The following is a 12,724-nucleotide window of genomic DNA, read 5'->3' as shown; positions in this document are numbered from 1 at the left end:
ATTAGCAGTGAAAGACCTAACAAGCATCTCAGAGGACACCACTACAAAGTTTGGTGAACTCCTTAGCAAGTCCAACCAATTACCATCCACAGCTGGTAAGCGAAAACATAAAAATATGCTGCAGGAGAGCAAAAGAAGCAGCCACTGCTTACCCAAAAAGAAAAAAAAAGCTAGCCCACTAAACTTAAAAGGCTCAACTTCCGTAGCCCTTTCATCCATAAAATACACAAAAGAACACTCAACTTTGATTCCCCTTTTCCGCCACCCCAAAAACCTCACAACATACAAATTTTCACCACCCAAAGAACTCAACATAATCCATTCCTGTTTTCCTTTGATTCCCTTTTTCCTTCAAACTGTGACTAGATTGCAATCATGGACAATGATATTTTACAGCTCCAGAAAACAGTCTTAGTTTAGCTACCAGCCAGCTAGCCTGGTGTAGGGTGCACGAAGAAGCAAAACTGGAACAGTCAATACAGTACATTAAGAATTTAACCACTTAATACTGTAGCTACAATCTACATCCCAGAGAACAACCACACACTGATTCATTTTTTTTCTTTGCTTTATTCTGTTTACTCAATTATCCTCATCCAGAGGTAAGAGTTACACGGCAGCAATAATAAGGGCAAGCATCTGTTTGAAGATACAAGCTACATTACAAACTAGCTCACCACCAACAGCACCTGACACTGAACGTAGGGTCATAACTGCACAACGTATTCCCAGAAAGGGGAGCTGAAAGCGACCAGAAGCTTACATTAGACAGATTACATCTGGAGTGTGACTGAAAGGACTTCAATTCTGTGCTTCAGGCATTTTCCTACCAAATTCCGATCAGAGATTATAGCATGCTAACTAAGCAGTTAAAACACCTCATTGCGCTAATTTCTTCAAGTGTTGCAATAACTTAGTTTTGATCCATTTCCGGTCATATGGCAGGTAAGCCTGGATTGAGTGCTCATAGCTGTACACAGAAAACTTGGCATTAATTACATCGTCAAAACACAGATTGACAAATGTGCTAATCATCCTATTATCAATCACTATCTACATTGCATAGGGTTTCAAGTATAAGAATGGAAGAATGACTACAATGTTGAGGAAAGAATTATGCCTAAAACCTACATGCTGACTCTACATGACAGAAGAGTGAGAGCTTATTAGCAGCCAAAAATGTCCCAGATTTTTCCCACAATTTCCAGTAATTGCTAACAAATACTTCCGAGGAAAAATAATGACTTGACAACAAAATTTACATGATCAGGTGATGGCAATGCAGCAGTTTAGTTGCATACACTCGCAAACAAGTGTTAGCAAATTTATTCTTTTTTGTTTCCTAATTATAGCTGTGATTGAGCAGCCAAAAATATTCATGAATAACAGACACGAGTACAGATACATTTACAAACAAAACGTGGACAAATAGGCAAGCATGCACATACAACCAAAAAGGGGGGAGAGATAGAGAGGGAGAGATACACTAATGCACTCATATCCGCAAGGCCATCAATAAAATTATAAAGATCTGAAATATCATAGTTGATGTTCCTGCTGGATGGGTTTAGATCCTTGAGTTTCCTTTCATATAGTCCACAAATTCCTGCAGTCATAGCAACAAAATGAGTTAGTTGAGACAACCCTGAAACAGAATATGAAGAAATAACTTCAAAATCAGTGCCTGGACATGAGTTACCAAAGCCTCTTATCCAGTTTATAAAAATACACAATCTCCAAATTGCCCCTATCAATGTGCTGGATTCAGTTAATGTTGGCACAAATCTATCAAACCTAACCAATTAGCCAGAATGAAAAATATAACAAACATCAGAGTCCTATATATGCTTTTGATTTCGTCCATTACAGCAACGGTTTATCAGCAACACAAATAGAAAACTGCACAAGCCAACCATCTGCAGTATTAACGCTTGAAACAGTAAACAGAAATCAGCCGAAATGAGGTCACCCCCAACAACCAAAAATTGCTATTTCTTAAACTGTCACAATCTCCAGGAAGCTCTATCACATTATCATGCTGCCATAGCCTAAGAAGCGTATGCATTCGTTATTATCAAGTCATGATACATTTAACAAAGGTAACATCGTTACTAGTTCTTTGACTACTACAATATTTATTATGTCCTCATAGGAAGAAATCTATGATGCAATAAACATGAATATTTCAAGTGAAAAGGTAGGAAAAATTATAAAGCGTTACTTATGTTTTGCATGTGTCTGCATAATATGCATTTATGCATTATTGATGCAGTAAGTCTCAGACCTATGCTGAATTGAAGGAAAGGGACAGGAACGGTGTACAACTTTTGTAACAGGTTCTAAAATGGTCTGCTCACTACTGTAAACACTTTTGAACACAATTGATAACTATTTTGATGGGCCTCACACATGATGTTAATCTTATATGGACAGTACATTTTAAAAATTCAAAATTTGAGCCATCTTGGCAGTCAACCTTTCCAGAATAAATGCTTTAGCAAGCCTTCCTCATGAACTAGGATGGTTTTACTGAAGAATAGAGAACAATCAGCAGTTTATTTTTCGTTTTGGCAATTTGAAGGAAAAGGGGTTTGACTAAGTGTAGCTATGAAACCTCACCACCTAAGCATTCTTCGAATCAAACCAAGGACAAGTTTGATTTACACAAGATCCCAAAGAGGAGAGAAATTTTTAGGACTAGGACCAAATTTCCTAGTCCACATTGGACTAGAATATGTCCAATTGCTCCAGAGGGAGACTAAGGTGTTCCTTCCTTATAGAGGCCCCTGAGTACATTCTCTTAGGATTTGATCTAGTATCAATGACGGCAGCTGTTTTTCCTCTCCTCCACCCTCCCCAACAGTACTTTTGCTTAAATATACTTGCAGAAGACAAATTTACTTTTCAGGGGTTTCATAGGTATCATTCCAAAAACCTAGTAGTAGAGCTCGTGGGCTCAAAAGCACTTTTAGCACAAGTTAAACAATGGTGCTTCTGAGATACCCTTTCTGTCTTAAAAAATTAAATTTTGAACCTTTTATCATAATTTTAAATTGAATGAGGACAGAAATACATTAACAATTTTGACAACCATCTACTATCAAACATAAAGGTACTTATGCAACTACCTCCTAACTACAGATTTAAGCACTTTTGAAGGACTTTCTCTGAAAACTCTTGTAAGTGAACCCGCCACAATCTCAAGCGGGGCCTTAAGCGAGTGCTTCCAAATTATGTTGCTCTTACACACGTAGAAATCTTAACAGAGGTCCTTTAAAGAAAAAAATTCACTGAGTTCTCAATATGGGGATAAATGACCTTCTTTTAGTTCTAACTTCTAAGGCATGTAGCTCTGTGTGTGTTTGTGTAATAGGCGTGCTCTCATCATAGCAGGACAAATTGCCCTCTACAACAATAGCTGCTCAATCATATTACAGGCAGCTCTCTTATTCCATCATGAAAGTTAAGCTTCAGATAGATCTTAGATTTACTCAAAAAGTCACCTTGATATACATCACTGACATCATACTATTATTCAACATTCTCCATATTTTCTAGTGAAAAAGTACTCAACTATCTTTTCATATATTTGCCCGCATCTTTAGGGAAATTGCACAAGCTATACAGCTCATGCGGTATTTCTGGGCATTTTCTGAAATTCTCCGGCAACACTAAACAGAATATGCATCAGGAATACAAACACAGGCATTAATACAGCGCTACAATCTAACAATTCAAGCACTCACAAATTCTAGACTTATTATGTTCTTGCTATCTTTTTTTATATATTGTTAGACAGAAAAAAAAAAGTGTTCAACGTATTAGTTATCTCAAAATACTTATCCTTTTAAACTAAAATACAGGGGGAAGCATACAATTATTAGAACTCTAAGTAGTATATGCAGTCATACAAACAAGCAGAAAAGTCCCATTCACCATTTTAGGTGCAGAACCATATGTTGTAAACTGTAATTGCTGACAACATTAAATGAAAAATGCAGCTGTACATGTAGTGAGAAGATACCATCCATTGCCTGACTTATAGAAGCATAATCCATGAAAGTACGAGTTGCTCTATTCTGAGATGTCTGCATAAGGACAATAGTGTGCCTGTTGCCTGCCTGCAAATAAGAGTAGAATAACGTTAAGCAAAGTAAGTCCAAGTTTGAATAGCAAAAGTATTATCTCCAATCATCAACTTAATATTTTCAACGGTATAGAAGCTCCCCAATACAATTGAAGGGAGGAAGTAACAATTTTTGTCTCTAAATGGAGGTATATGTTCAACTAGTTCACTTTTGGTTTGAATTCCATATTTCATTCCAACACATACAAACTAACCTCAGATAGTACTAAATAAAATTCCAAACTTCCCAAGTTTGAACACAAATTTGGATCTTTGTGCAAGACAGAAAGACTCCTAGATTGCCAAACTTATCAATCTGTTCATCAATTTGCTACCAAAAAAAAAACTCATTCATCCCAAGTATTTCATCTTCCGCCCATGAAGACTAAAAATCCCAAGCTGCTTTCGACATTTACCAATTGACATTTTTGTACTTCAAAAAAAAAACCATAAATCAGCGAAAATGTAAGCATTTCACCGCCATCCCCCAATAACCAAAAAAAAGAAAAAAGAAACCCCGCCAGGTCCGACCTAACAAACCAGTTGCGCCATATGAAATTCAATGACTATTGTCGAGTAGCACAATCTACAAAAAGTTTTAGCCAAAAATCAAGACTTGCGGCTGATTTCAGCCGTAAAAGGGCAAAAAAGAAAAGGAAAAAGAACGGGAATAAAATACAACAGATAGAAGGAAAACCAAGCACAGAATAAACAATTACAGCAGGTTAAGCAAGCACTCATTCGATACTACTGCCAAAAACAACAAACTATCAAAAACTCAATGCGGTTGAGCTGAAAATTCGTTAAATTGGGAAATTTAGAGCGAAGGCCAGTTAAAAGGCCAAGTAAACTCAATTCTAGCTCAAAAAGTTGCAAGCAAGAGAAAGAACTTCCGATACGACGCAGTGACGAACACCCAAATAGAGTCGTGTACACCAAAATTGCGTGAAAACAGAAACCCTAATCACCAAATACGAAATAAGGACAAAAAAAGGGACTATTGAAAATGGAAAAGAAATGCGAAGAATGAGTAATTACCATTTCCGAAGCCGAGACGACCGAAGCGTAATGCTGCTCCGCTCTACTCTACTGTCGCAGGTAAACTTTCTGTGTGTGTGTGTGTGAGAGAGAGAGAGAGAGCGCGCGGTGGGCGGTGGGAGTCCTAACGAGGAGGAAAGGGCAAGAGGTAGGCGTGTGAATGACTACTGTTGCTGCGGTATCTAATAAGAACTCTTCTTGTTGGCCCAACAAAATGGGTTAATTCCACTTTGTCCCCCCAAACTTTGGATGATTATCCACTTCAGTCCCTAAACTTCAAAATGGAACACTTAAGTCCCTAAACTTATAAATATCTCCCACTTAAGTTCCTAAACTTATAAAATGGGACACTTAAATTCCTAAACCCTTATAAAATAGGACATTTCGACCACCAACGACATTCAGGATTTGTTAACAATTTTCCTTAAGTGGGAGGTATTTATAAGTTTAGGGACTTAAATGTCCCATTTTGAAGTTTAGGGACTGAAGTGGGTAATCGTCCAAAGTTTGGGGGGACAAAGTGGTATTAACCCCAACAAAATTGAAGTGTGCATGGACTCTTGCTCTTATTCTCATTCGAATCAAGCTCGAGCACATTTCAATTTTTGACGTGCGCGATACGCTAGTTTAATTTAATTTCGTATACACATATTCAAGTTCGATTAGGTTATGAGCACCTAGAGCTGTTAAACGAATCGAACTGTTCGATAACTTGATTCGTTTCGACATGTTCGTGTTCGTGAAAGACTCGTTCGAAATCTTAAACGAACCCGAGTTTGAACGAATGTTTTTGTTCAATTAATAATTGAGCGAACACGATTCGAACATGAATTTTGCTTAACGAGTCGAACACGAACACAGGTTTGGAGTTCGAAAATTAACGAACGAACACGAACGTTGTTCGAATCGCTTATCGAACAGAGCTCAAACATGAGATACTCGGTTCGATTTGGCTCGTTTACAGTTCTATGAGCACCTATTGAGAGGTTGATCTTCTATCTTATATTGAAAGGACAAAATTCTCGGGAGATTATCTTTTGAAATTGACTCTTTTAAGATATTACGTGTTTATATAAGTTGGGTTAAAAAGTTATTTAATTGAGTAAACTTTTCTTTTATCTTATATCTATTCGATTGATTGAACGAGCGATCTCCTCTTTTGTCTTGTATCAAAAGTACGAGGCATGAAATTCTCCACTAACTCATATTACGTGCTTATGCAAGTTGAGGTATAAAGTTATTTCATTGAGACGAGACATGAAATTCTACACTAACTTTTGAGACGGATTTTCTTAGCGTGCTTATTTAAGTTGGATGATCTCCTCCTTTACCTTAAAAGTATGGGGTCTGAAATTCTTGACTAACTTTTGAGATGGATTCTCTTAAAATATTACGTACTTATTCATATTGGGTTACAATCAATCTCTACCTTTTAGGCACAAGCGATTGTGTATTATGTTACTTCTTATTTTACTAGTTTCAACCTCACAAGACAACGCAATAACCCATCCATGTATCCTAATTAACATCACAGACGTGCATCTAATTCAACAAATTCTGTATAGGTTTTCTTCATTCATCAGTGCCAAGCTTCAGGTTCTCCCACTACTCCAATGCAGTTGGTCCAGTAATTGTGTACATAATGTACATTACCTTTTTGTAACCAGTTGGCCAAACCGACAGAATTTAAAGTCCATTACACAAAAACCCATTGCCATCCGTGAAGGCGGAAACAAATTATAAACTCACGGGATGCGCAATACTGCTTTGGCTACATTATATCGTTCCATCTTTATGATGTTCATGGACCTATTAATCAATAATGATCAGCGGTTGGCTATGGTTATAAGAGTCCTCAATCAATTGCACGGCCACATTTAGTAACCAGCTATATATCCTTCGGAGCAGAACCAGATTTTGGAATGCCAGACAGAATATACCACACATAAATCCTCAAAGTTCAAGAAATCTTTTAGCAGAAAATGAAACCGAATAATACCCCTGTTGGCTGAGTATCGACCTGATTACAAAAAGAATCTCATTGGCAGCAGTAGATTCAGAACCAAGAACATTCACTACTAATGCCTGACACAGGTCGTGCCCACAGAAGAATTTATTCAAACTTCATCTGTATTACTCTACAGAGCCAGCTCTTTTATGATCCAAACCGCTCAGGGGAAAACCGAGATACATGAGTTGTAAGGTGCGCAAATGGGGAAAATCGAACAAAGACCTTTTCAAGCATCGTCAAGTGCAAGAACTCCAGGGAGAGATTTGCCCTCGAGAAGTTCCAAGCTTGCACCACCACCCGTTGAAATATGGCTCATCTTGTCAGCAAGCCCGGCCTTCTCCACGGCAGCAACAGAGTCACCACCTCCAATGATTGTTGTCACTCCATTGCCGCTAAGCTCTGCCAATTTTTTTGCAATCGTCTGACACAAAGAAAATATGCCAAACACGTTTATCTAATATGCAAAAGGCATCAAATGCACATTAAAATACAATTAAACATATCATACATCTGTTCCTGCGGCAAATTTCTCGAACTCAAAAACCCCCATTGGTCCGTTCCAAATAATGGTTTTTGTAGTATCTAAAGCTTCATTAAACGACTTGATAGAAACAGGTCCAATATCCAATCCCATCCAACCATCAGGAATTCCAGAAGCTGGAACAACCTGCAAGATGAGTTCGCCCTTTTCAAAACCATAAAAACTAACCAATGCTTACAATATAGGAACAGAAACTAATAACTCCAATCTATCTCAATGATCTTAGACCCACACAATATGAAGACAAACTACTTAGGAACCGATATTAGATTTCTGTGATTGTAGGAGAGAGAGAGAAGTTGATTTCTGACCTTGCTGTTAGCGTCAGCAGCAAACTTGTCAGCAGCAACTACATCAGTGGGAAGCAACAAGGACACTCCTTTGGCCTTAGCCTTCTCAATGAGTGATAAGGCAAGATCAAGCTTGTCCTCCTCCACAAGTGAGGATCCAACAGAGTGCCCTTGGGCCTTGTAAAATGTAAAGATCATTCCACCACCCAGTAAGAGGATGTCAACCTTAGCCAACAGTGACTCAATAACACCAATCTTGGTTGAGACCTTTGAACCACCAACAATTGCAGCAAATGGCTTCTTGGGATTTGCCACAGCTCCAACGAGATAATCAAGCTCCTGAAGAGGGGATGACAGGATGAAATTTACTATGCAAATTGCGCATGCCCATGAAGAAAGTGAAGAGTTACCAAAGTGAAAACTAACCTTCTGCATCAGAAATCCGGCAACAGCAGGCTTCAAGTATTTGGCTACTCCTTCAGTTGAAGCATGGGCTCTATGGGCAGTTCCAAAAGCATCGTTAACATACAAGTCTGCAAGAGAAGCCAACTTCTTTGCAAATTCGGGATCATTCTTCTCTTCTTCTTTGTAGAATCTCACATTCTCCAGGAGCAAAACACCTCCTTCTGGCAAGGTAGCCACCAATTTCTCAACTTGTTCACCAATACAATCATCCGCCATCTTGACCTATTGAGTACAGATATAAAATGTGAGTGAACAGCCTCTTAGCCTTTGAAAATTAAGCAAGAAAGAAAAAAAATTGGAAGTGCACTTAACAGCATACCTCAACACCAAGGAGTTCAGAGAGCCTGCCAACAAGGGGCTTCAAGCTGTACTTTGGGGTGACACCTTTTGGACGTCCCTGAGACCCATATCAGAAAAATACATCATTTCATTTGCTACAAAACCAAAAGCTGACAATTACAAGATCAAAACAGCAGCAATTCATAAGCAAAATCCAAATAGACCCAAAACTCCAAGGATACACAGTGAATAATACGGCTCCCACATAATCCTTGTCCCTAGAGTAATTTATGCGAGGTAATCTCAAGATTGGGTGGGAAAACCAAGTTCATTTCGGCCGTTCACATTGATCAACAAGTTTTATATGTTTAAAGGTATAGATTGCACTACGAAAAACAATCAGAAACAAGAAAAATACCAGAATTTACAAAAGAACTGAAACTTGATGGAAAAAAGGAATGCTCATCAGTTTGAACACCGATTTTGGCTTAAACTTGATTTATCAAACACAGACACATTTGCATAATCATAAAAAGAATATACACATCAAATGAATTGAATTGAGATGGATCTAGTATTAACTGATCTGAATGCAGAGTAACATGCAAGAATTGGGAAATCAGGCAAGAACATCCATCAAATAGCTCCAAAATGTTCACAAGGTAATGTCGAGTGCTGAATACTACTAGATAGAGATACATACAAGGTGAGAAGATAGGATGACTTTAGCACCGTAGCCGATCAAGTATTTAATGGTTGGGACAGCGGCACGGATCCTGGTGTCATCGGTGATGTTGAAGTTGTCATCCAAAGGAACGTTCAGATCCACTCTCACAAACACCCTCTTCCCCTTCAGATCAGCTTCCTTGAGTGATCCAACGCTCTTTTTTGTAGCCATATCTGATGTCTCTCTACTGGCACTATTACTGCTACTGCGTACCCTTAGTACTATTCAACCTGATGGTGTATGTATTATCTAAAAGGGGAAAACCAACAATCAGATGTCCGGACGGATGAGTAAAGTTAGTATTTGGGGAAAAAGAAAAATTCAAATGGCAAATTCATCGATCAATTTTTTTCTATTATACACCAAAAACACAATAAGAAAAATAAGAGTAACTGAATTGGGTCCTGAGAAAGGAAGACTATTAAACAAACATCATTGACTAATGAAAGTGAGAACTTTACTGTCTGGTTTGGGTGATTTGGGGAAAGGCCTAGGATATTTATTATGTGTGGTATACGTGGTATTGAGATTGGAAGGAGTGAGCATAGCAGGGGGTGGTGGGAGTACTACACAATGTGCAGGTTGAGGTCCCTATCACATTCGTGCGTTAGCTAGTAAAAGTTCATTTATTTATTGAACAGTCAAGCAATATCGTGAAAAGGTTCATGGATAAAAGCAAAATGAATACAACCAATGAGAAAAGTTTTATCAACAAGTTCTTGAAAAGGTAACTCAAGGCCATGATAATCGTTGTAACTATTACTACAAAAATAATACAAGTCTCTATTCTGGATTTGCACACACAACATTAAAACAAACTCCAGTATCAGCAGGCAGAACAAAGAGGCTACAAATCCGAAAGAATTAACAACTCTTAATGATCAGAGTAATTTCAAATAAACAATCAACCAAATGCCCTTTGCTTATATGATGTGCCAGCAATGGCTATATCATTAAACTAATAACAGCTGTAATTTCACAAGTTCATTCAATGTGTGCAATGCAGATCTTGAAGAAATTTTTTTTTTTTTTTTAAAAAAAAGCACGTATAAAACAAAAATACAAAGTCACCAAGGAAAGAAAACAACAAAATCATAACTTTGTTCAGAGCAAACTCGAGAAAAGCAGAAAACAGATTTTTCTGTTAATAAAATAACAATAAAAAAAAAGAGTAGCTATGACTTAAAAAAGTGGAAATTAAGGGAAAAATATTGAAAATTGAAAACACGGACAACAAATTGAAACAGTCGAATAAGGTACCTAAATCCTAGAAACTGAAAAACCTTACAACCCAGATCTCAAATGTAAGAATCCTTTGAGAGCTTTAACCAATTAACCACCCAAAAAAAAATTAAAACAACATATTATATATTGCTCTCCATTAGAAAAAGGGGAAAAACATTAAAAAATGCTAAATCTAAATGAATACCAAAAGACCCAGTTTCTGCAAAGATCAAAACTTACAGATTGAACGAGAAGAAGAAGAAGAAGAAGCAGCAGCGGTGCGAGAAATGTTTCTCTATGAAAAAAAAAACCCAAGAAAATGGTCTATTTATCAGCTTGAGAAAAGGATCTGAAGAAAGTTCTACTAACCGAGGCCTCTATCCGTTCTCGCCCGAGCGTGGCCCATGCAGTTTTGTCAATGACTTGACTAGCGGCCCAAAATGAGTGTAAAAGAAAAGCAAGTACTTGTCACGAGAGTGACACAAATTTGAAATATAAAAATATAACCAAAATATATTAGATTTTTTTGGGTAAATTTTATAAAAATAAAATACATTACATATTCTAATATACTAAAATTTAATTTATCTCAAATTTTATTTAAAGAGGTGACGAGTGACAATGATAGTTTAGTGATTTAAAAAGCAAATGACAAAAAGGGACATGTGACTATTTAACATTTCATCATTTAGTCGCCAAAATTTTCTTTCTTTTTTTTTTGCCAAAAAGAGCACTTAACTCATAAAAGTATACATTTGTTTGTTATTCCATTAACTTTTGATGTTTAGATAGTCGAAATGGCAATCACATAATCAGTGCGCTTAATTTTTCAATCGTAAAAGTATCTCATAATCTTTTAAAACGCATTTGAAAAAAATGAAGAACCTTCTCAGTTTCCAAACTTTATCTATTCTCTTCAGATTATGATTGCAATCTTTAACACTGTTTTAGAAATCTTGATTGATATCTAGAAAGAGGGTCCATTTGAATTAGCTGTTTTTTAGGATATCTTTGAAAAATTTTACTGTAGCAGAGTTTTTAGAGTATATTTTGGGATATTTTTAGAAAATATTTTGGAATATTTAAGAGTAGTGGAGTTTTTAAAATATATTTTGGGATATTTTTTGAAAATTAAAAAAAATTAGACTACTTTTTAGAGTACCTTTGAAAAACTGAAGGATCCAAACAGAGGTTTAGAAAAGTTTGATAACTTTAAAAATCCTTATGTTTTTTAAATATGCATCAAAGATTGTGAGGCATTTTTGCCCCTAAAATCCAAGTGTACTATTCAAGCGGATGCATTTCTAGCTATCTTAATACTAGAATTTAACAAACTGACTTAAAAATATATACTTTCACGTGTTTAATGGCCTTTTTGATTAAAAAATGTTTGGTGACCAAATGGTACGATTTTAAATAATTGAATGACCATTTTCTGCTATATACTCTAGTTTAAATAATTGTAGCGAATAGGGATTCATATGTTGTTTGCAAAATTTGTTATCCAAATCAAAAGTTAAAAAGAAAAAAGTATATCAACATCTCTCAAGTTTGAATTCTTACATGCATTTGTACGCTAATGAACAAGTTTTAATGCATAATACATAATCTAAATTTATAGTTAAAATCTTATACATGAAAATAGAATATAAACTTACAATTGATTCCCCTGGATGTAAAAAAATGCTCACCATATTCTGTGTTTAATAGCTACCTGTAAACTGTTAGTCGAGCCGAGTATCTGAACGCCGAGCTCGACTCGTGAAGAACTCGAGCCAGGCTCGAGCTCGCTCGATCGCGCGGATGAGCCATAATATACACTCGAACTCGACTTGAAAAATGGAAATGTGACTCGAACTCGAGCTCGAGCTCGACTCGTTTATCACAAACGAGCCAGGCTCGAACGAACTAGAGCTCGAGCTTGAAATATCTGTCCGAGCTCGAGGATCGATTTCGAAATATTTGTCCAGCAATTAGTTATTACGAAGTCCTGCTCCAGTATAATTCCATTCAATAGATCCAA

The 12,724-nt window shown here is 36.8% G+C and overlaps 2 protein-coding genes across 3 annotated transcripts; both read right to left on the bottom strand.

The window, feature by feature from the left end:
- Positions 1–526: 526 nt before the first annotated feature.
- Positions 527–5,375, bottom strand: LOC113717853 (enhancer of rudimentary homolog). The gene is made up of 4 exons (XM_027242678.2): positions 5,165–5,375; positions 4,025–4,121; positions 1,486–1,606; positions 527–970 (listed from the first exon to the last, which is right to left on the bottom strand). The coding sequence occupies exons 1-4, from the start codon at positions 5,165–5,167 to the stop codon at positions 880–882; spliced, it is 312 nt and encodes a 103-aa protein (XP_027098479.1). The 5' UTR covers positions 5,168–5,375; the 3' UTR covers positions 527–879.
- Positions 5,376–7,110: 1,735 nt separating this feature from the next.
- LOC113717852 (phosphoglycerate kinase, cytosolic) lies at positions 7,111–11,165 on the bottom strand. Of its 2 annotated transcripts, none has more exons than XM_072072986.1 (7): positions 11,071–11,165; positions 9,454–9,726; positions 8,791–8,868; positions 8,433–8,693; positions 8,028–8,345; positions 7,684–7,842; positions 7,111–7,596 (listed from the first exon to the last, which is right to left on the bottom strand). In XM_072072986.1, exons 2-7 carry the CDS (start codon positions 9,646–9,648, stop codon positions 7,402–7,404), a joined length of 1,206 nt encoding a protein of 401 aa, XP_071929087.1. In that variant the 5' UTR covers positions 9,649–9,726; positions 11,071–11,165; the 3' UTR covers positions 7,111–7,401. The 2 variants fall into 2 exon arrangements, with proteins under 2 accessions (XP_071929087.1, XP_027098477.1); XM_027242676.2 differs by having other exon boundaries at positions 10,942–11,081.
- Between the last annotated feature and the right edge of the window lie 1,559 nt (positions 11,166–12,724).

Source organism: Coffea arabica, chromosome 11e (assembly GCF_036785885.1).
Source record: "Coffea arabica cultivar ET-39 chromosome 11e, Coffea Arabica ET-39 HiFi, whole genome shotgun sequence".
In the NCBI taxonomy this organism is placed as follows: Eukaryota; Viridiplantae; Streptophyta; class Magnoliopsida; order Gentianales; family Rubiaceae; genus Coffea; species Coffea arabica.
This window is presented reverse-complemented; position numbering and strand designations above follow the sequence as displayed.